Source organism: Pelodiscus sinensis, chromosome 7, assembly GCF_049634645.1.
Source record: "Pelodiscus sinensis isolate JC-2024 chromosome 7, ASM4963464v1, whole genome shotgun sequence".
NCBI classification, from domain to species: Eukaryota; Metazoa; Chordata; order Testudines; family Trionychidae; genus Pelodiscus; species Pelodiscus sinensis.
Window position 1 is genome coordinate 65,509,423 of NC_134717.1, and position 22,766 is coordinate 65,532,188.

The 22,766-nt window shown below is 58.9% G+C and overlaps 1 protein-coding gene across 2 annotated transcripts; it reads left to right on the plus strand.

The window, feature by feature from the left end:
- The first annotated feature begins 711 nt into the window (after window positions 1–711).
- Window positions 712–22,288, plus strand: KMO (kynurenine 3-monooxygenase). Of its 2 annotated transcripts, XM_006113340.4 has the most exons (15): window positions 717–1,143; window positions 3,295–3,364; window positions 5,312–5,409; window positions 8,429–8,518; window positions 9,673–9,721; window positions 11,229–11,316; window positions 13,510–13,675; window positions 14,039–14,110; window positions 14,428–14,549; window positions 17,731–17,878; window positions 18,826–18,883; window positions 19,725–19,807; window positions 20,361–20,462; window positions 20,553–20,612; window positions 21,369–22,288. In XM_006113340.4, the coding sequence occupies exons 1-15, from the start codon at window positions 922–924 to the stop codon at window positions 21,531–21,533; spliced, it is 1,593 nt and encodes a 530-aa protein (XP_006113402.1). In that variant the 5' UTR covers window positions 717–921; the 3' UTR covers window positions 21,534–22,288. The 2 variants fall into 2 exon arrangements, with proteins under 2 accessions (XP_075790273.1, XP_006113402.1); XM_075934158.1 differs by lacking the exon at window positions 14,039–14,110 and having other exon boundaries at window positions 712–1,143.
- Window positions 22,289–22,766: the final 478 nt, after the last annotated feature.

Here is a 22,766-nt window from a genome sequence, read left to right on the forward strand (position 1 = left end):
GCTGCTATGGGGGTGCAGGATGAGGGGGTCCCTGACGCCATCGCAGGTTGATGGTGCGGGCTCTGAGGAAGGGCCAGGAATGAGGGTTTGGCGTGCAGGAGAAGGCTTAGGGCAGTGGCTTGCAGTGCACAGGGTGAGGGTTCTAGGCGGGGGATGCAGGCTCTGTGGTGAGGCTGGGGAGGAAGGTTTGGAGACAAGGAGAGTTCAGAGAGCGGGAAGGGACTCAGTGCTGGGGCAGGAGTTGGGATGAGGGACTTGGGCTGGGGGTGAGGTCTCTGTGGTGCAAGAAGGGGCTCTGGGTTTGGAGTGCAGGAAGGAGCTTAGGGTGGGGTGTGGGATCCGGGCAGGAGTTTGGGTGCAGCAGTGGGTTCTAACCTGTGGAAGGAGGTGAGGGTGTGGGCTTTGGGACTTGCTGCTCCCAGGAAGTGATGGCACATTCCTCTGGCTCTTAGGCAGAGAGGCAGTCAGGGAGCTGTAGGTGCTGTAAGTACCACCCCTGCAGCTCCCATTAGCCACAGCTCCCCTTCTGCTCCAGAAGACAGTAGTGAAGAAGTCCTCTGGGCTGCCTAGAGTGCCTGCAGAGAAGCAACCAATGGGGGTGAAGGTGCTTCTTGAGCAACCAGTCAGGAGAGAAGGATCATATAAAAGGCAAGCTGCAGAACAGAGAGTTCAGTTCCTGCCTGGAGCTTGAAGAGGGAGGACCAGGAGCGTGCTGGACTCTCGACAGGTCTAAGCTACATCCCCATGTGGTGGCTGGAGAAGGAATCCAAATGGGAATAATGAATATGGTCCAGCTGGGAGGCTGAGTTGCAGAAGACCTGCTCAAAAGATGTGTGGTTGCAGACACTATTGGCCAGGGAAGGAGAGGCAGGCGCTGACCCTGCTCAATGGCTGTGTCACCCGGTCAAAGCTGACCCAGTTATGAGTTTATTTGCCCAGGGAGGTGAATCAGAGACAATCAGCCCGCCTCCTTCCCCTCCCCTCTGCTCTGCTCTCTGCAAGCACAGCAGCTTCGTGCCACAGGGTGAGCAGTCGCTATTCCCTCGGGGCAGAAGGCAGCAGACACCACGCTCCAGTGAGACAGCTGCAGACATGGACTCCCCTGGCCTTCAGGAGAAAGTAGCTGTTGTCGGAGGCGGTCTGGTGAGAGACTCCCCCTTGTCTCTGTTGTGGTTTGTGTTTGCTGGGAAGGGAGCTAGGGCGGTGGCCTGGGATGAGAACAGACTGTGCCAAGCAAGAGGTACCAAGGTGAAGGGCTGTAGCAAAGGGCTTTATATTCGGGGGGGGGGGGGGAGAGAGTGAGGTGACTGGCCAAACAGGCCCGCGTTTGGGGTGAAAATCCCAGAGAGGCTGCAGCTAGCAATGCTAACATGGCTTCTCCAAGCCAGGCAGCAGCCCAGGGTGGGAAGTGATGGCTGGGGATGGCGGCTAGGGCTAGCTGCAAGCCCTGGGAATGCAACCTGCTCTTTCTTCTCCTTTCTGCAGCCTTTGCTTGCTTGTGGCTTACGGGTGGGGCGTGTAACCCCCACTGGTACGTCTCGGCCCTCACTCAGCCCCTGCTCTTCTGGCAGGGGCTGGGCTGGGGAGCCGGGCTTGCCGTGCTTGCACACACAGGACTTTGCCCCTGGCATGGCTGGGTTTGCGATGGGGGGCCTTGCTGGGGGCGCGCCTGAAGCTGCTGAAGGAGGTTTCCAGGCTGACGGAGCTAGTGAATGAGTAACACGGGTGGGAAAAGCACGGCCTCCCCGAGGGTCCGCTCTCCTCCCCGGGGGTCCGCTCGTGCAGCTGGCTGACACCTGGCCGCCGGCAGCCTGACACACAACAGCTCCTGCTCTGCCTCACCAGTGCTGGGGACAAATGTGCCACCCCAGCTGCTTCCTGCCTGGCAGCTCAGCGCTCTGAGGCAGCCCCGGCCCAGCGCTGGCTTGTCGCAGAGCCGTGCGCAGCACTAACCTCAGGCCTGTGGCCGGCAGGGTGAGCAGCTGCTCCCAGCCAGCTTCAGACAGGGAGCAGGAAGGAACCTTGTCGGCAGGGTGAGCCGACGGGGCCCTCACCCAGCCCTCCTGTAGCTGGGACTGACCTTTCGGCCAGATTGCTGGTAGGGGCAGGGGGGCAAAGAGCCCATGGAGCTACCCCAGGCTCTGTCCTGGAAGTGGGGAGCCCAGGAGGAGCTCGGGGGTGGGGGGGAGGGTAAGTTTCTGGGTGGGCCACCCAGAGACATGGTGTGTAAGCGCCTGCAGCAGAGCCAGAACCCCCTGGCCCCCGCCTGGCCCATACAGTCATTGTCACCCCGCAGGCACAGGCTGGAGCCCCGCAATGTGCAGCAGGAAGAGGGGGCAGAAGACCCAGCCTGTCCCCTGATCTCTGGAGGAGAAGAAGTGGGGCTGCCTGGGCTGCTGGCTCTTAGCGTCCCCCCCTCTCTTGCTGGGGTTGGGAGGGGCAGAGAGAGTGCTGCTCTTCTCTTCCTGTGAGCTGCCTTCTGAAGTCCCCACAAAGCTTCATTTGCATTCGGTTCAGACTGGTGCAAGGCAGTAGTCAGGCTGAGCGCCGGACCCGGCTCCCGTCTGACGGAAAAGCGGGTTCCCGCCTGGGCTGCGACCTGTCTCAACAGCCTCAGCCTCTCTACAGGCTGCCTTAGCTAGTGCCTGTACGTCCATGCCTCGTGCTGTTCGTAGCCAGCGTCCTGCGGCTTGCACTGCCTATGTTCTCTGGTGAGCAGGAGGGCACAGGGCAGGTGCAAGCAATTCCTGTAAGCCCTGCAGGCCGGGGCCAGTTGGCGTGATGGGTCCTCAGGTCACTGCAGCAGCCCAAGCCATGCTGCACAGGTCACACGCCGCCTTTGTGCATGTCAGCACAGCCAGCCAGGTAAAACGCCGCCCCTGCATGGCGCTCGGTGGGTGACTAGGGGCATGGCACTTGTTGCGAACACCGCCCCTTTCTCCCTCGTACCGTCCGCACCGCTGCAGTCACAGAGCTTGTTCGGTTGGGCGGGGCACGTGCCTGAGTGCAGACGACGCCCTAATGTCAGTGCAATTTAGTGTGAAGGGCTCTTTGGTTGACGCCCAAGTCCTAGCTACCCTGTGTGCGAATTTCAGGGCACCTTTCCTAGGAGACAAGGTCTCTCTCAGGGACTTGGCCAAGCTGCCCTGGACTGCGGAGCTAGTTGGTTGTCAGTGTCTCCTCGATAAGAAGCTGCCTATCAGTGATGCTGCGTGTTGATCACTGCAAAGCGCGGTCAGAGGCTCTGCCAGGCAATGGCTCTTACCGTAACCTGCTCCTGTCCCTCTCTTGCAGGTGGGGGCTCTAAATGCCTGTTTCTTCGCAAGGCGAGGCTTCCAAGTCGACCTCTATGAAGCCAGAGAAGGTGAGCTCAGCCGTACACTATTCATGCTCTCGTCCACCACCTCCTAAAATGGGGGGAGAACACTCTGGGGAAAGACCGCGAGACGAACAGCATCTGAAAATGTGTCTGCAGAGTGTTGCCTTGGCTGTCACGCTGAGCGTACGCGATCGCAGGCTGGTGGCCAGCCTGCAGTCCCCCTTTCAGGGGGTGCGGGAAACCCCGGGAGCCCTGCTTTTATGCACTCCTCGTAAGAGCTGATTTGAATGCCCGACTCCGACAGTTGGGTTCCCGAAGGGTGAGTGTCCTGGAACCCTGTCAGTGCACGATTGAAGGACACTGTCCTGCATGCGTTAGGCCCCTGCCAAAATTCTAATTGATAAATGGGGTGCCCCCACGTGCCCCGTCCCTGCTCCTGTGGGTGACCCTCCCTGCACCCCCTCCCCCGCAGGCACCACTCGCCCCAGATGCGGTAGGATAGTGCTGCCTGTTGGGGTCTGTCGCGCGCGGGGGGGAAATCCCAAGCTAGTCGGTGCCATGTGGAGGAAATGTCACTCGCTTTTTAAATTACAGCCACAGCTACCCTTGTGAGACAAAGCCAAACGCGACTATTTGTGTCCCCCTCCTTGGTCCTCCAGCATGGCTGGACTGGCCACCCTCAGGGAGCCATGGTCACCCAGGTGGGGGCTACTCTGGTTCGCCAGTGGGAGAATCAAGAGGAGAGGTCACCTCAAGAACAGGCCTCTAGTGACCAACGCTGTTCAGTCAACCTCCCTCGGGAGCCACTGGGACCTGGGCCCCGCATGGGCAGGGTCTGGGCCTACCTCACACAAAAGCAGGCCTTAAGGGCTTGAGCCGAAGCCTGCTGAAGGGAGAAGGAGTCTCCATAGCCTGAGACCAGGCCCGTGGAGTCTGCGTCTGCTCGTGCCAAGTGGCCCTGTGTCCAGTGGGGCTAGCCCCGGGCAAGGCGCTGCTCTGCTGGCGTCGTGAGGAGGTGGGTTCCTTAGCGGGTGAGGTATTGGCCTGCAGGAAGTGAGGAACATGCGGGGGGATGGTGGAAGGTGCCACTGGGCTGGGAGGCAGCACACGTGGGGAAGGCTGGGCTGCCGCCATGGCCTGGCTGCCTCAGGTCACATTGCGCATGTCTCCGGGGAGCATTGGAGCAAACCACAGGGGCCACAGGTAGGAAGCATCCAGGTCAGGGTGGGCAAATTGCAGCCAGCAGCTCAGATCCAGTCGGCAGGGTCAGTCCCTGGCAGGCCCCCACCTCTGTTTGCACCTCTGCAGGCATTGGACGATTGCAGCTCTTCTCGGCCGCGAACCAGTCCACAGCCAGCTAGAGCTGCGATGGCCCACTGCCTGCAACGGCGCAGGAAGAAGAGGTGGGGGCCCACCAGCGACTAACCCTGGCGGGCTCCCCCCCTCTTTTTTTATTTTTGTATTGCCCATGCCTGATCCACGTCCTCTCCTGCAGAACTGCTGCTTAGCCGGTCGGTCCCCAGCCGGTAGCAGCCTTGGGCTTCTTCCATCCCCAGGGCAGGGCTCTGCACTTGCCTTGTGCAACTTCGTCCGATTTCTTTTGGCCCAACCCTCCCATGTGTCTCGCTCACTCTGGACCCTCTCCCTGCCCTCAAGTGTTCCTGCCTCTCCCCCGAGATTGCTGAGGGTGCAACCCATCCCCTCATCCAGGTCATTACTGAGGCTGTTGAACAAAACCAGCTCCAGAACGGACCCTGGGACACTCCTCTTGACACCGACCGCCAAGCAGACATGGAGCGTCGATCGCTCCCCATGGAGCCCGACAGGCTAGCCAGCTTTCTGTCCACCTTGCAGTGCTGGGTCTCCTCAGAGGCGGGGGTAAAGCTTTGCTTGGCCCCTGCCTGACCAGCCCTGTGGCATGTGCCCAGCCTTTCCTCTGTGCACGAGCCAAGGCCGCAGCAGGGACAAACAGCAGCTGCTCTCTGCTTTCAGATATCCGCGTCGCCAGAGCCATGCGTGGAAGGAGCATCAACCTGGCGCTGTCTCACCGAGGGCGCCAGGCCCTGAAGGCCATTGGGATGGAAGAGCAGGTAGCCTCGCTGCCGCCCCCGGGTTCTCAAGCGACTGTCGTCAAGCCAGGTTCCAGTTCGGTGGCTGGCTGGCTGGGAGCAGCCCAAAGCCCTAGGGACAGGCCACAGCTGTGCTTTGCCTGACGTTACCCCGGAGACGTAAACACGCCCGAACTGTTTCCTGGCACCACCCCCACCTTCCTCTGGTGCCTGACGCCCCAGTGCTGCACGGCAGACGGGTCCCAGCTCCCAGGAGCAGGGCCGTGCCGAGCCAGGCAGCTGGCAGGCCAGGGCACCTTGCAGCAGGGCGCTTGCTCTGCTCAGCAGCTCTCTGGGCCCAGAGCCCTAGGAGGAGCAGCACTGGGGGGGGACAGTCAAGTGCCCTAGAGTCAGGGGAAAGCATCATCCCTTCCAGGTGGGGAGCAGAGCAGAGCGGGGGTGGGGGGTAGGGGCTGATGCTCAGGTCTAGGCCCCAGGACATGCAGGCAATGAGCTGAATTTCCCCAAACAGCCTCAGGCTGGGGCCTGCTGCAAAGGCCAGGGAAATCTGAGCCTTTCCACTGACTGCCCTGGGCTTTGGCTCAGGGCCGTTGCATGCCCTGAGTTTGAGTGCAAGCCAGTGCTCCTTCGGAGCACTTCTATCCATGCGGGGAATACCCTGTGTTACACCACTGGGCCGGGCCACTCTGGGCACAGCCGAGGGCGTCCACGCAGGGCGAATTGTGCCAATTCAAAGCTCCTTACTGCCCCTGACTGGAAACCATCCCAAACAGGCCACTCACCAGTCCCACCAAGCGCTCCAGCTGCCTGCCTGGCCAGCCAGAAGCCTCACAAGCAAAACCCCCCAGACACCCCAGCAATATCCCTGCCCCCAAGAGCCCCGGGCCTCGTACACAGGTGAGGGGTTTCAGAACCCAATACACCTACCCCAAACGGCTACAGCTCTGGTGACCAATGAAACCAGCCACAGATCCCTGGTCAATTTACACTCTGGATCTTACCCACAAACCATGCTGAGCCAGTCCTTTAGAATCTAAACTCTAAGGCTATGTCTAGACTGGCATGATTTTCCACAAATGCTTTTAATGGAAAAGTTTTTCTGTTAAAAGCATTTGCGGAAAAGAGCATCTAGATTGGCACGGACGCTTTTCCGCAACAGCACTTTTTGCAGAAAAGCGTCCGTGCCAATCTAGACGTGGTTTTGCGCAAGAAAGCCCCGATCCCCATTTTTGCCATCGGGGCTTTTTTGCGCAAAGCAATACCGCATTGTCTACACTGGCTCTCTTGCACAAAAGCATTTGCGCAAGAGGGCTTTTGCCCGAACGGGAGCAGCATAGTATTTCTTCAAGAACACCGATAATCTTACATTAGATCGTCGGTGTTCTTGAGGAAATTCAAGCGGCCAGTGTAGACAGCTGTCAAGTTTTTCCACAAAAGCACCTGCATTTGCGGAAAAACTTGCCAGTCTAGACGCAGCCTAAAGGTCTATTACTACAAGAAAGAAAAGCATGAGAGTAAGGTTAAGGTATCACACATTACATGCATCGACTCTCCCAGTTCTCAACGCAGGCTTGCAGCAGAGATGTAATAGCTGCTGGCTTAAAAGTCCTTGGTGCACATCTTGTGTTGGGATGGGTCCACAGTTCTTTCTGGCTCCTCGACCCCTGCACCCATGCTGCTGGGATAAAGAGCTGAGCTGAGCACAAAATGGAGGATGCCACATGGCCTCTATAGTCCAGTTCTGGGCGCCACATTTCAAGAAAGATGTGGAGAAATTGGAAAGGGTACAGAGAAGAGCGACAAGAATGATTAAAGGTCTAGAGAACATGACCTATGAAGCCAGGCTTCATGAACTGGGCTTGTTTAGTTTGGAAAAAAGAAGATTAAGGGGGGACATGATAGCGGTTTTCAAATATCTAAAAGGGTGTCACAAGGAGGAAGGAGAAAATTTGTTCCTCTTGGTTTCTGAGGACAGGACAAGGAGTAATGGGCTTAAAGTGCAGCAGGGGAGGTTTAGATTGGACATTAGGAAAAAATTCCTAACTGTCAGGGTGGTCAAATATTGGAATAAATTGCCAAGGGAGGTGGTGGAATCTCCCTCTCTGGAGATATTTAAGAACAGGTTAGATAGACATCTGTCAGGGATGGTGTAGACAGAGCTTGGTCCTGCCTTGAGGGCGGGGGCCTGGACTCGATGACCTCTTGAGGTCCCTTCCAGTCCTATGATTCTATGATTCCTTCTTCCCCATCTCTTCTTGGCTGCAGCAGGTCACCTGGCCTATCCGTTTCCTGCTGGTAGCCCCTAGGTATCAGTCCCCATTCTTGAGGTGTGTTCCATAACAACTTGCTCATTAGCATGTCCATAGGCTGAGCTTTGCCCATTACTCAACCACATACCGAGAAATATTCAGTACCCACACAAAGTACATGCTTATAACTTCACACACAGACATTATACAATCACATGAATAGTGTATATGGAATCAGAAGAAAGTAAGCTTCTATTCGACACCTCACATGGCCCCCTTTGTGCCACTTTTGGGGCCAGCGCCCCCCCATGGGTGCAACAGTGATCTGGCTTCTCCCCTAAAATCCAGTAACATGACATGCAGCGAGGCATGTGCCAATGTGCACCACGACTAGAAACACAAACCCAGCCGTGGCCACTCCACTCGCCAGCAGGGTGGCGTGGCAGTCTCTCCTGAGTGGCCGCACCAGCGCACGGGGAGCAGTGGAGCAAGCCCCTGTCAAACGGGGAGCAGTGCGGCAGGCTGGGGCAGAATAGAGCCCAGATGTCCCAGGGCAGCGCTTTGGCTCGGATTCCCACGCAGGTGCTGGGAGCTTTTATTAGACGGATGCAGTTAATTGTCCAGAGAGGCGCAGCAGCTCCGTAGTACAGCACGTCACACGTTGCCCCGGCCAGACGAGAGCTCCCTGGGCCGGGCATTAGTGCTACTGCATTCAGTGGGCATCAGGGACTCCCAAACGGGCTTCGCTCAAGGAGAGCGGGCAGTGGATGTCTCCTCCGTTCTGATTTCAGATTGTGGCCAAAGGCATCCCCATGCGGGCCCGGCGGATACACACCCTCTCTGGGAAAACCTATTCCATCCCCTACGGAACCAAGAGCCAGGTATCTTCCCCCTCTGCCTTGGGGACCAGGGCCTGGTTTCTGTTCACTAGACCGGTGTTAGAGCACTGTGTAAAGTTCAGTGCTGCAGCCAGCAGGAGGGTGCTCTGAGAGTAGGGTTACCAGGTAGTCATAAAAAAAATACCGGACACACTTCATCAGGGCGGGGGTGGGACAGGCCAGGAGGGGAGCAGGGCTGGCCGGGGGAGATGGAAGAGGCCGATGGGAAGCAGGGCTGGTCAGTGTGGGGGGCGGTCGGGCAGAGCTGGCCAGGGGATATCGGGGGGGGGGGACGGTGGCCGGTGGCACTGGGGGTAGCTGGGGGAACTCAGGAGGAGGAGGAGGGGAGAACTGGCTGCCGGAAGCAGGGCTGGCGGGGGGTGCAGCGGGGCTGGCCGCGGAAGATCGTGAGAAGAAGTGGGGAAGAACCAGCTAGCCGGCCAGAGGGGAAGTGAATCAGCTGGCGGAGAGCAGGACTGACCTGGGCATGTGCAGATCCCAGGGCGCTTCCGTCCCGCGCAGGGTCCCAGCGAAGCGCGGGTCAGTCCGGCTGCAGCTCCACCAGGCACTTGACCAGCGTGCAGGAGCAGAGACTGGGCTGCCCCTCCTCCTCCTCCTTAGACGCAGCCAGGGCTCCCAGTGCCGATCGCGCCCCGCCTCTGCCAGGCTTCTGTTCGGCGCCCATCCAGAAAACCAGGAAATACCGGACACTGCACATGTCCGGTATTTTCTGGATTTTTTTTTACTGGACAGGAGTCCAAAAACCAGACTGTCCGGTAGAAAACCAGACACCTGGCAGCCCTTTGAGAAGTGAGTTACCAGTGAATACATCTTGTCCCCTCTCTGCGTCTTCTATTGCCCCTCTCTTGCTGGGCCTGTCTCTGGAGAGCCCAAGAAGGGGCTTTGTCTCCTGCACGCCGCCGGCACCCAGCCCGAAGCACAGATTTTGGCTGCTGAGCCTCCAGTGCGAGGAATATCGTTGGCCAGGAGACGTTGACGGGTTTTTGCAACCCTAAAACAAACATTTGAATTCCCCCAAGTGCTCAAACCCCTCCCCAGTGGTCTGATTTCTCCCAATCCAATTGTGTAAATCCTACTAATAGATTGTGCAAAAAGGGCTTCAGAAATACTCACTCCCTAAAACTGTTTTCCTGCAGTACATTCTCTCTGTGGACAGGGCGAATTTAAACAAAGAGCTGCTCACAGGTAAGTGTCCTGGGCTCTTTGGAGTGTCCCTGGCCCCTTTTCATTTGGTCCCACCTAAGAGAATCCAGAGCTGTGCCCCTACCCAGCTGTAGTATAGACACTTCCTGCTTCAGTTGCAGGGGGGTTTCCATTAGTATAGGCAAGTCACTTCCCCTCACAATGGTCGCTGGGTCAACAGGTGCATATTTCTCTCTGCCTGCGCTTCAAGTGGGCTAAGTTTCCATGGTTTCTTCTACGAACGCTGCTCTGGTTCTCCAAGCACTCTGCGTCTCTCTGTGGCGGGCCGGAGCCACCTCCAGAGCCCACAAAAGCAGACGAGCGTGTAGCTCGTGGAGACATGCCTTGAATAACACTCCACGCTGACTGAGGGTAGAAGACATTTTACGAGCACTAACTTGCCTAGCACCGCTTTGTGGAAGGGAAAGACTGTGCTCGTTTGACTGCGGACCAAACTGGGACGAGAGAGCAAGGTCCCATGCTACAAAAGTTGCACTAAATACAGGTGCCTCATTTTGGGGCTACCTAATGGTCTCAAATTCGGTGCCAGAATTAGCAGGCACTTTGGAAAATCTGGCCTCCAATTATCCAGCCAGGCTCTCGCTCCTGATCCGTGGCAGTGGCAGAGCCGGGCTTTAGCATTCCAAGCCCCCGTTCCGGCCTGGGACCTGTAACACGCTGTATAGCAGCCGCATGTCACACCAAGGCAGTTCTAAGGACTGGTTTCCAGAGCCGTGGCTCTGAGAGGCCACATCCTGATGCACATGGAAACGAAGCCTGCAGATTAGATGTTCACTGAAAACCAGCTACTCTCAAGGGGGCTTTTGATGTTGGGTGGATGTGGAAGATTGGGTGAGAGAATGTGAACTGCTCCTTGTTATCTGCTTTGTGTAGCCATAAGGGGGAAGTTCCCAGGAAAGCCAAATAACCCATCGCTTCAGTGTATTTGCATTCTGCTGAGTCAAACTGAACACTGACATTTTGGAAGGTCTCAGTGCGGGAGCCGTGTTCATCTGTAACTTTAAAACCAACCAGGAGTCCTGTGGCACTTTGGGGTACGTCTAGACTACACCTCTCTGTCGACAGAGAGATGTAGATTAGGCACGTCGTAATTGCTAATGAAGCAGGGATCTAAATATCCCGTGTTTCATTAGCATAAACATGGCCGCTGCTTTTTTTCCTAAATGGAGCTTTTTCGGGGAAAAAAAGGCAGTCTAGACGCGGACCTGTCGAAAACAGACCCTTTTTCGACAGCTCCTGTAAATCTCAATCATGGCGAGATCTGAAGATTAACACCTTCTTGGTGATCAAGGACTCTTGGCCAGGGTGCGTATTACACGCTGGGTATTGCACTTCTACACGTTTTATTCATAACATGTTCTGCCTGCCCCACCAGAAGGAATCTAATTTGATGTAAGAGATGAAAGGCTCGATGCTTTAGGGGCGCTCTCGGGGCTAGCAGTGTGAGCTAGTACAATCCTTCGTGTTGAAATATCTTTTCTTTTCACAGCTGCTGAGAAGTACCCCAACGCTACGCTGTACTTTGGACACAAGCTGCTTCACTGCCACATTGAATCAGGGCTGTTAACCTTCCAAAGGTGATGTAGGCCCCGGCCGTAAAGGCTTTCTTAATAGAGCTTTTGCCTAATAATTAATCACAACTCAAACAACTGGGCAAGGCCAGTTCAAAACCAGTTTATTTCTGAGCTGACCCTGCACATCAGGTTTACAAAGAATCAGACATTTCATGATGTGTTTAAAAGTCTTGGTCTAACTGGTGTCGCTGAGGGAGCCCAGGGTATTGGGGTGAAATGTAACAGCCTGTGATGGGCAGCAGGTCAGACTTGGTCCTTGTCTGCACGACGAGATGAGGTCGAATTTATGGAGGTCGATTTTCTAGCACCCAACTTGGTAAAGCTGGAAGTGCATGTCCCCACTGTGCGCAAGACTGCCACATATGTCGAGGCAGTGTCCCCAGTAGGGTGGCTACCATCGACTTTGACAGAGATGCACTGTGGATAGCTATTCCACAGTTTCTGCAGCCCCTTCACATGCTGGATTATACTCCCAGTGCATGCTGGAGCCAAAGCAGTGCAGTGGGTGGTTCTGGGTATGTGTTGTCTGTGTCCCATAATGCACCCATCTCTTCCCTCCCCTTGCTTGAAAGCAACGGCAAACAGTCTTTGCGTGCCCCTTTTTCTCTCGTTACCCATGCAGTTACCACAGCAGGGTAAGCATGGGCCCGGCATGGAGCCTGTTCGGCAGCAAAGTGCAGCTGGCAATCATAGCAACCGTCGTGCGCCTGACGCAGAGCACGTCTGGGGCCGCGGAACCAGGTGGACTATCGGGAAGCCATGAGCATACACTGCTGTGAAGGACTCGAGTGGAGCGACTGGGAAACGCCGCCGGCATTGGAGCCTCTCGACACGATGGGACGCTGGTTCTGCTGCCGAGAGACAAGTAGTGATGGCAGAGCACTTACTGCTGGCCTGGTGTGGAGGGGTGGAATAGGGCCTGCTTCCCCAGGGACCATGTGAGAAGGGTGGAGGAGAACCTCTGAGTGCTTTTTGGAGATGTGCAGGGAGGATTCCTGCTCCATCTCCAGACACATTAACAAGCTGTTCCAGGGCCCCCCTGCTGGGTAGGCAGAGTGGCCGCCACAGACCACACCCAATCGCCCGAATCCACTGGTCGCAAGACAAAGTATGTGCACTCAGAAGTGCTGTCGCTGCCGTCAGGGCTGGGCTGTGAGATGTCCTAGGAGAAGGGGATCGGCTTCAAAGTTATTAAAAGTTCCTGGCTGTTGGTGGGACGGGATGCTCCGCTCACCTGCCGACCAGTCTCCTCCTCGTCCTCATCCACACTGTTCTTCACGCTGCCACCTGAGGAGCGCCTTAGAGCCATCCGCAGACTGGGTTGGGATACTGGTCAGTTCCCGCCTTAGGATCCCACGGAGCTGTTCATAAATGTGGCGTGTTTGTGGTGACGAGTCACACCGTGCGCTTGCTTCTTTTGTCTTCTGGCACGACCGTCTCAGCTCCTTGATTTTCAAGCAGCGCCACCGGGCGTCCCGGCGTATCCTTATTCCGCCATGCCTTGTGCAATCTCGGCATTGATATCGGCGCTTCTTTCGCTGCTTCCTCATTCCGCATGAACCGATTCCTCTCCCCGTGCAGCAGTGTCGTCCAGGATCTCCCTGCACATTCCCCGCTTTTGCTTGTTTGTGAGCCTGGGCGTTCACGGTCAGGCGTGCTGCTGAAGCGCGCTGCCTGCTTGGGGGTTTGCTCGCCACACTGGCCGCACAGGAAGTGAAATTCCGGGAATTTTCCTGTGTACTCACTGTGGGACACCTCCCGGTGGCCAAGAACATCGGTTTCCCCAGCACTGCCTCTGCAGTACCCTAATGTTGACCATCAAGGATGAATTTACCGTTCCTCCTCGTGAAAAGCAGGTGTACCGAAATGGACTCTAACTGCCCTTAAAGTCAACCAAAAGGGGTTGATGGTGTGGACTCACCGTTTAGAAAATCGACCTAATGCGGCTCAGCTCGAGCTCAGCTCCCAGTGTAGACCCAGCCTCAGTGACCCCTCCTGGCTGTGAATTCTCTCAATGTCCCAGTGACCAGACCCTCTCGTCGCACCTCAAGGCTCACAAGCGAACCAAAGCAGAGCGCTAGGATGCTTCTTGAGCAGCGTGCACCTGGCCGGTCCGCTGCGGCAGCAGTGCTGTGGGAGGCCACTGGCCTGGGCCCAGATAGCACAGCCTCACTCCAACAGTCTCTTGTTTTTCAGACCTGACCAGACGTCCATGGAAGTCACTTGTGACCTGCTAGTGGGATGTGATGGAGCCTTTTCTACAGTGCGAAAGCAGTTCATGCGGCAGACACGCTTCAACTACAGCCACGTGTACATCCCTCATGGGTACATGGAGCTCACCATCCCACCCAAGGACGGGGATGTAAGTAGCCTCCCTCCAGTCTGTGCTCTGCTGTAACACCCTGGTCCCTACTGCCGCAGCCCCTCCAGAAATCCCTGGTGAGCCAGTTGCCTTTTGGGGATGGATGAGCTATTGTCGGGCTCTCTGCAGGCTCAGGCAGCCAGCGCTGCAGTGCTCCTGTTTTCGAGGTTAAGAGCTGATAGGTCCCTGGCTTTCAGGTGCAAGTCAAGCGAATGCAGGAGGCAGCACATGTTGGGTGGGGACGCAAGGGGAACAGCCCGGCTTGCTCAGGCTTGTACCCTCGTGAAATGGTGCAGGGACCTTCTGCGCTGTGGGGAATGGGCTTGCTAAGGAGACTCTGACCAGCCCCTTCCTTCCTTGCAGTTTGCCATGGAAGAGAATTTCCTGCACATCTGGCCCAGGAACACCTTCATGATGATCGCGCTGCCTAACCTGGCAAGAACCCACATTCCTTACGGGCACAGGGCGGGCTCCCACAGGAGCTGGCTGGGGAGACGCGCAGTGCCTAGCGCCCCCGTGGGAGTGGCGGGCCCTCTGACCCAGGAGACCGCAGACCGAGTCTGTGCTCTGCCGCTTCCTGGGACCACGCAGGGTGGGAAGGGGTCTCCCAGGCCCCATCCTGCTTCTGCACTGCTCCCACGGGACCAGCCACGATCGGCCCCTCTGTGCAACAGAGCAGGGAAGTGCAGAGCTCGGGGCCTACAGGCCCCTCCCCCTTCCGCCGCTCTTAGCCTCTCCCCTTGCTCCCACAGGATAAGTCGTTCACGTGCACCCTCTTCATGCCCTTCGAGGACTTTGAGCGGCTCACGACGGGCGATCAGGTGCTGGAATTCTTCCAAGCCTACTTCCCAGATTCAGTTCCCCTCATCGGAGAGTAAGTGAGCGCTCCTGTGGGGTCTCGCTAGCTAGCGCCGTGACGGGCAGCTCTCCTGGGGCTGGTGACGTCGCGCGCTATGTCAAGGGAGGCCGGGGCATTGCAGGCCCCTCGGGAGGGGCTCTAGACACCTGATAGATTGCAGAACAGATGGGCAGGACAGGAGACTGCAGTCTGCTCTGTTGTTCCAGTGGAATAATAAGCCTGAAGGTCGCGGTGCCCTTCCCCAGGTGCTAAGCTAAGCAGTCTGTAATCATTAGACCACACTCCACTGCCTGCGCCAAAAACACGAGCCAGGAGTCCTGATTGCCAGCGCTCGACTGCAGTCTGCCACCGCTTGTGTGAGCCGCTGGCCGGGGACACCCCGCGCTCCCCTCTGGGGGATAACAGCCTCCTACTGCTAAGAATTAATGCCTTAACTCACCAGTAGAGGTTGAGCCTTGAATCTGAATTTGGCTGCCCCTGATCGAATGCCTGCTTTGTCCATTTTCCTTTACTGAAAACCTAGAAAGTCACTGTCCCAGCCTGGCCCTTACCACAGCCACAAGGTCCCATGGGCAGCATCTAGTGCCCTTGCCAGCTCCGACTCTGTAACACACAGCCCTAGCTCTGAGCCCGTCTCTGAGACGGGGACTCTGGGGTCCTGCCAGTCCTGTCCCTGGGACCAGCGTCTCCCATCTCCTGAACGCTCCGGAGACCCTCTCCCCCCCAGCAGGAGAGTAGAGAACAGGGCTTGCTGGGGACTGTCGCTCTGCTCATAGGCAGCTGGTGGGTTACAGGTCTTCAGAAAACAGAAGCTGTGAAATAGCCCCACCCCCGGCTGATCTCCCCCTCTGGTGAGTCTGGGGTGTCTCCCTGTCTCCTCTTGTCCCGTGTCCTGCTCCCAGGTGCTGATGGCTGGCAGCCTCCCCTCCCCCCTTAAGCCGTCTGCCGCTTTCCGACCACGTGCTCGGCAGGGAGGTTCCAGCCCCTCGCCCCTGCCTAGAAAACCCCGTTGACCCGCAGGGGCGAGGCAGGAATGGAGCCAGCCAAGCCGCTAAGCCCAGGCTGTTCGGTGAGACTCCCTGCATTGCCACGCGCTGGGCTGGGCAGGTCCAGACACTCCCTGCCACGCGAGAACACGTTCACGCCACGCTGCCGGCTCCGCTGCCCCACGGCCAAAGACCCCTGCCAAGTCCTGCTCTCCAGGCGCTGGGCGGCACCGAGGGCAGCTGCCCTTGGCCTGGGCCTTTCCACCCTCGGCCCTCCCTCACCCGGGGCCCAGCCACTCGGTTGGCCCCCCTGCGAGCTAGGCAGGTGGCAGCTCCCACTGGCTCGTGGAGGCGGCGACACGTAAGATGTGCAAAGCCCCGCCCCTTTCACGGAGTGGGGTGCTGGGGATTGTCTCAGCCAGAGACTCGCGAGCTGGGGGGACGGTGCGACCTCGCCCAGCTCAGAGTAAGAGCAGCAGAAAAGAGCCGCCGCAGCGCGCCCAGGGGTGAGGAGACCTGTTAGTGCAGCGGTTGGTGTGTTCACCCCGGGGACCCCCTTCAGCCCCGCCCTGTCTGGCAGCTGAGCAGGGTCTGCCCGGCTCTCGCCGGCAGGGAGCAGAGTCCTAGCTCGGGCCTAGCACATCTTCCCGGCGAGTGCAGGAACGCCGGGGGGAGCGTGAGGGAGTCTCTGCAGGCCAGTGCCCCGGGCGCTCCCCTGAGAGCTGGCGCAGCCCAGCCCTTGGTCACACAGAGGGGCTTGCCCTGCGGGAGAAGCTGGGTCCTGCACCCCTTGGGCTGCTTCTCTGAGCATGCTGACTGGCCCGGTGGCCAAGCTCCTCTCCGACCCTGCGGCTGGTGCGGGGTGAGATGGGTACCCATGGGGGAGTGAGGGAGCCTGCCAAGTTGGGTGGCAGCCAAGCGAGAGTGCTGTGGGTTGCAGTGGGGCCTGAGAGGGGATTTAGGCATCTGACTCTAGGGTTCGGATCCTGCGCAAATCCCAGCTGTGGTTGGTATCTAACCCTCATCCGGCCCTGCTTTAAATGTGCCTAGTTTGGCTTGGGAGACACGCCAGTGGATCGGGCCCTTCGGAGGGAACAGTCTCTGCTTTTAACAAACGACAGCACCCAGGGGAATGGAGGCCAAATGCGTCCCCTCCTGGGTCTGAGAGTCCAGTCAGCCCGTTACCGTGGGGCAGGTCGCCTGCCGAGTGCTTGGGGCTGCAGGGCTGGCGCTTCCCCGCAGCTTCTCCGCTCGCTGGTGCGTGCGGGCGCCCCCAATAGCTGCGTTGCCCCCAGGACCTGTGCAGTGTCGGTGGCCCAGGCCCAGGCAGGGCAGCGTCCCCACAGGCCAAGCCCTGGGGACCTGCTCGTTCATACAGCCGCACATCCCTGCTCCGGTGCCACTGATCCCAGTGCCCGCTGGGACACGCAACTGGCACGGGAACAACGCCGGCCTGGGGCCTCGGCGCCTGACGCTAGTGCAGGGGCGGGCGAAACTGCTGGAGAAATGGGTGTTTGACGCGGTTTGGAAAGGAGCGCCTTCTCGCCAGTCCCTAGACACTCACCCACCATGTGCCCAGCGCCGCAGCCACCACCTCCTGCTGAGAGGCAGGAAAGGGCTGAGCTGGAGGGGGGAGCTGTGCAAGCAGCAGGAGCTGTTTGCAAAGCCCCCCCCACACACACACAGACAGACACCCCTCCCACTGCCCAAGCAAAGCATTGAAGCAAGGACTTAAATACACCCTTACTCAACCAAGCACTTGGGTACACACCACCCAAGTGAATGGGGCAGAAGCAGGGCGCCTGTATTTTGCAGAAGAGAGGTGGGAAGGGGCCTAGTAAGGGGAAGCAGGAGCAAGGCTGGGATGGGTACAGGTTGGATCTCGGAGCCCGTTTCCAAACCGCGTCACAAACACCCATTTCTCCAGGAGCTTCACCCGCCCCCTGCACTAGCGTCAGGAGCTGACGCCCCAGGCCGGCTTTGTTCCCGTGCCAGTCGCGTGTCCCAGCGGCACTGGGATCAGTGGCACCAGAGCAGGGATGTGCAGCTGTATTAATGAGCAGGTCCCCTGGTTGAATCTCTCTGGTCCGGCACCTCAAGGCCTGACTGTGCTGAGCCAGAGAATTGACTGGCCCATGGGAGGTGGATGCCGTCGAGCAGCATTCCCAACGGCGTCCCGCGTTTCATGCAAACTCTTGTCTTGGCTGCAGGCAAGCGCTGAAGCGCGATTACTTTTTGCTGCCACCCCAGGCCATGATCTCTGTGAAGTGCTCGTCGTACCACATGGCGTCCCGGTGTGTGCTGATGGGAGACGCCGCCCACGCCGTGGTACCCTTCTACGGGCAAGGCATGAACGCTGTGAGTTGGCCGTTCTTAGCGCCCTGCCGCTGGGTTTGAGCGCAGGCTTTCTGACCAGCTGGTTCCATTTCCTTGCACAATGGATTGGCTTGTTGGGTTTGAGGCTGGGAGGGGGAATCCGCTGGGTGTGAGCCACACAAGACTGACAGGCTGAAGGGACCTGTACAAGGTGGGCTGGTCCTGTCTGCCCCTGCAGAGTCACCCTGTGCCTGTATCGTCCGCTGCTGCTGGAGGGGGGGAGAGGAATGCGTGGTCAGGCATACTTGGGCCAGCAGGCTACAGCTTCCCTTTTCAGTGACAGTCACAGTTCAGGGCAGCTGCACCTGGTGTGCCCCTCTGCGCCAGAAGGGCACCCGCTTGTAGGCTTGTGCCCCTCTTGCATGGAAAGCCATGTCCTCTCACTCCTGAGCCGGGTATTGCCAGGTTGCCTGCTCCCTGCCTACACTGCCAAGTTCCTTATTTTCCTCTTAGCTGGGGCCATGGCAGTTTGCCACCACTGACGTTACCACTCCATTGTTTCTGAGCAAGCCCCTTTACGCTTAAGGGAAAAGTATTACAGGGGACGTATGAAAGCAAGAGAAGCCTCCAGACGCATGGGAATAAGCCGCCCGGCAGCCACCCCCTGGCAAAGTCCGTCCTGCCTCCCCAGGCGTTTCCCTGTGGTTACCAGTGGAGAGAGTCTGTCGCTCAGAACCGGAGCTCCCAGTTTTATGGGGCCAAAGTCCTTCCAGCCCTTCCCTAAGGACTGAGACCCCTTGGGCCAAGGAGCTCATCTCTTGGCTGGGTCCGTCAGTTTTCTCTCAGGCTGTTGAGCTGCAAGTTCTTTCTCTGCCTAGTCCCTGTTCAGGTTGGGCCTCTCTCGCCCAGCACCCCCAGGTCCTCGCTAGGGTCAAACCCGAGAGGAGTCCGTGCTGTCCAGCAGCATTGCCCGTGATTATGTCTTCCAGGGATTTGAAGACTGCTTGGTCTTCGATGAGTTAATGGACCAGTTCCACAATGACCTCCGTGAGTAAATCCCCGGGCTTGGAAACCAGACCCGGCTGGGGATTCTGGGCAGCTTCGGCTGCAATCAGTCACCCAGAGGCGCCCCCAGGGATGCTCCCATGAGGCTGTGCGGGCCAGGCGGGATTAGCCACTAGTTGTCCCCAGGAAGGGGCAGTGCTAAGATCGTGGTGTTAGCGAAGATCCTTGTGGCCCCTTCTAATCCCAGCTAGTCGAGTGGTGGCCTGTCTGCTCCCGGGCCGCAGCACCCGGCGTTTTGCAAGTGTGGGGGGTTTCCTGCATCCTGTCCTGTAGGCCCAGGCCGTGGGTCTCACCGCCAAGAACAGCAGTGGGCCGGCTCTGTGGCTGCAGGGATCCCGAGTGAGTTCTTGCCTCACCGCAGGTCGAGGGGCTCTCTGCCCACGGCCATGGGCGGGTCTTTAGGAGACTGACCACACGAAGGAAAAGAGCCCAGGGCATTCACTGATGCAACCCAGACGCCTCCATTTCCACGCGCCTCCATGGGCATCACAGCAGGGTGACCCTAGTGCAGGAGCCAGGGGCAGATAGTGTCACTGGGATGTGGGCGTCACTGTGCAGAGCTCTCTGAAAATGCAGCGGCAGGCACAAAAGCCAACAGAAGTGGGGGGGGTCGTTAGGAAAGGGAAAGAGAACAAGGCCTGATTGGGGTCACTGGAGTCACCTGTATGTACCCAAGGATGCCTCCCAGGCTGGCTGTGAGTGACAGGTTCCCGAGACGCGCACACCCCAGGAAGCGCCCTGCGCCCTAGCGTGCCCCTTCCTGCGGGGACACAGCGCCAGGGAGCAGATGGGGGCTAATGATGGAACTGGCGCTCTTCCCCAGGGAGCTGCCTGCCCGAGTTCTCCCGGCTGCGTGTGCCCGACGACCACGCTATCTCCGACCTCGCCATGTACAACTACGTGGAGGTAAGGCTCGAGCTCTCTTCCAGCTCTGATGCTAGGGCACAGCGCGGCTCTGGGCTCGCTTGCAGGGAGCAGGTCGGCAGAGCTGCGGGAGTAACCTGGCCAGCTGTGCTGGGGGCATGCAGGCCGGATTCACCCCCAGGCACAACCGCTCTAGCGCCCCGCCCCCGCCCACAGCTGACCTCTGTGGTTTCTGTAAGAGAAATGAAACTTTCACCCTCCTTTGAGCTTGCGGGAGCCCCCGGGACGCCGGCCCCCCAGCACCTGCCCATGGTGCCAACCTGGAAGTCTGGCCCTGCACCCCTGCTAGATCTCCAGCAGCTGCCAGGGAAAGAATCTCGTGCCTAGAACCATGGGCTACCGCCTCAGGCAGCTCCAGCAACCCGCTTAGGCTGTCCTGGGTGGCTGCTGATGGCCAGGCTTGGCTGGCCAGGGTGCTCAGAGCGAGCGCCAAGCCCTTGGCTTAAGCAGGCAGCGGGAGGCAGTGGTGCTCTGAGCCAGGTAGTTGCAGCGGCAGGGTGCGAGCCCCACCTTTGAGCTCCGCGCTTTCTTCCAGATGCGCGCACACGTCAATTCCAAGTGGTTCCTTTTCCGAAAATGCCTGGATAACTGTCTGCACTGGCTGATGCCCTCCACGGTGATCCCACTGTACACAATGGTAAGGCCTGCCTCTTGGTCCCCTGCCTCCCCGCCCCCCGGCTATGCCCGGCCAGCTGGCGGCACTCACAGCCTCTGCGCTCCGGTGCAGGTCACCTTCACTAGAATCCGCTACCACGAGGCCCTGCAGCGCTGGAAATGGCAGACCCAGGTGAGCGGGAACTGGCCCCAGTTTCCACTGGCCCCAGAGCGAGTCTCATTCTCCCCAGACACTAGGAGCGGGGGGGCTGGCTGCTTGTGGGCGGGTGTCACAGCCCCTTCCGGCCTGCCAGCCTGGGCAGCAGCACTGCTTGTCCGCGGCACCAGACACGCTGGCCATGCCCCTGTGTTGCCAGAGCCGGGGCCAGGAGCTCAGTGGTTCCCGTCTCAGTGGGCAAGTCCCCAGGCTGCCTGTCTCCGCAGCCTCCAGCAGCCCACACCTCGCCCTGGAGAGACTGTGGCCTTTCCCGGAAGCCCCTTTGCTCTTCCCTCCTGCCTGCATAGCCCCAGCCCAGCCCTGCCGGGAACGGCCGCAGGATTTAGCAGGCCCCTGCTTGAATGACAGGCCATTGGGAGCTCAGGTTCCCTCAGCCTGCAACCTCAGCGACACCACAGACTGCCCTGTTCTCGCCAGGCCTGTCCCTCGCGGAACGCCCCTTCCTGAGCGACGACTCGGCCCCGAGATGTCTCCCCTGGCAGGAGGGGGGGGGCCTGCAGTGCTCAGTGCTGATCCCCGCCAGCCAGGCTCGACGCTTCCAGCCTCAGCAAAGCCCCGTGCCCATGGCACGGGCGCCGGAGCCTGGCTGTCAGCCGGGCCTCACTTGGCACTGCCCCAGTCTGCGGGCGTCTCCGTGCTCCCGCCCGAGGGGGTCGCGCTGTGGTACAACAGCCCTTCTGAGCCAGGCTGCGTGTCTCCTTGCACTTGCAGGTGATTAATAAAGGACTCTTCCTAATTGGGGCAGCTGCAGCGCTGGGTGGCCTCTACCCGCTCGCCAAGTGGGGCGCCCGTACGGCTGGCTCCGAAAAGCCGTGGAGCTGGGTGCTTCAGCTCAGGAACCTTGGAAGTCTCCTGCCAGCAACGCCCCGGGCATAAGGCGGGGGAGCCCCGAGGGCACGCACAAGTCTAGCTGGAAACTCCTCCGTGTTCATCTTCCCATCCACCAGGCAGGAGCCCTCTGGCCCCCAGAGAGCTCAGAGCCAGGCCTTGGTGGTACTCGCCAGGCATTGGCACCAGTGTTCCCTGTAAACTCTGCCGGGAGCGCCCGTGTGCTCAGCTTACAACCAGCGCTGGCCAGGGCCTGTCTGACGGGAGCCGCTTTGCTGCTTAGAAATGCCCCCCTCCGCCGCCTGGCGCAAACCTGCTCCCTCGCCTGCGCCTGGAGGCAAACGTGCCGCCCCAGCGCCATCCGTGTGGGGCTCAGACAGGGTGAGCGCCATGGTCAGTACTTGCCTAGTCCTTGTTTTCCGTCCCTCTGCCACCAGACCTGCCAGCCTGTCGTCTGCAGCGGGGAGCATCTGGCTGGGCCCTCGGGGGCTGGTTTGTGAGTGTGACACTGAACTGACGAGCAGCGCCACATCCACAGCGTGTGCCTGGGCACGGGGCGGCGCTGCAGGAAGGCCCCGTCAGGCTACAGGTGCAGGAGGAAGTGCCACCCAGCCACAGCAATTCCTTCAGTGCAGCCACAAACCCCTCGTGCCGCCTGACCCCCCCGGGGGCCTCCGCCACTCTTGGCAGCGAGTGCCTATTGTGCCTAATGGATAAGTTGGCCCTGCCTGCCAGAGTGTGTACACAGTGCTTAACGAATGGCGCCTGGAGTAATTATAACTAACTAGCTCTGTTGTCAGCAAGGCGTCTCCCTCTTGCTGGAGTCTCACCCATCACCCTGCTCCATCCATGTTTGGACTCTGGACCTGCGTCACTCCCAGACCATGGCATCCCCTTCAGGACACTGCCCTCTGGCAGTGCCCACTAACGTGATCTCTCATCCCCCTTCTGGGGTTATGTAGTGGGGTCTATTTGGAAAACCATGGGAGGGTTCTAAAAGCCCCTCCCCAGCCTTATGGGAGGGACACTGGACCCATGTCCAATTAATTTCAGGGGACAAATAATGAAAAAAGGATCAGGGAGTGCAGGCTAAAGGTTTAAAACTAGGGAGCCGGATGGGGACACCGAGCAGAGAACCCCAGACAGCGCCCACTGCTCCTCAAAGCTATCGAAGGAGCCAGTGGACGCCGCCCAGAGGAACTCTGCCCGGATTCGTGAAACCAGGGAGGAACGGAAATAGGCCCCACAGTCGCAGTGTGGGAGGCCACCCACAGGGCACGG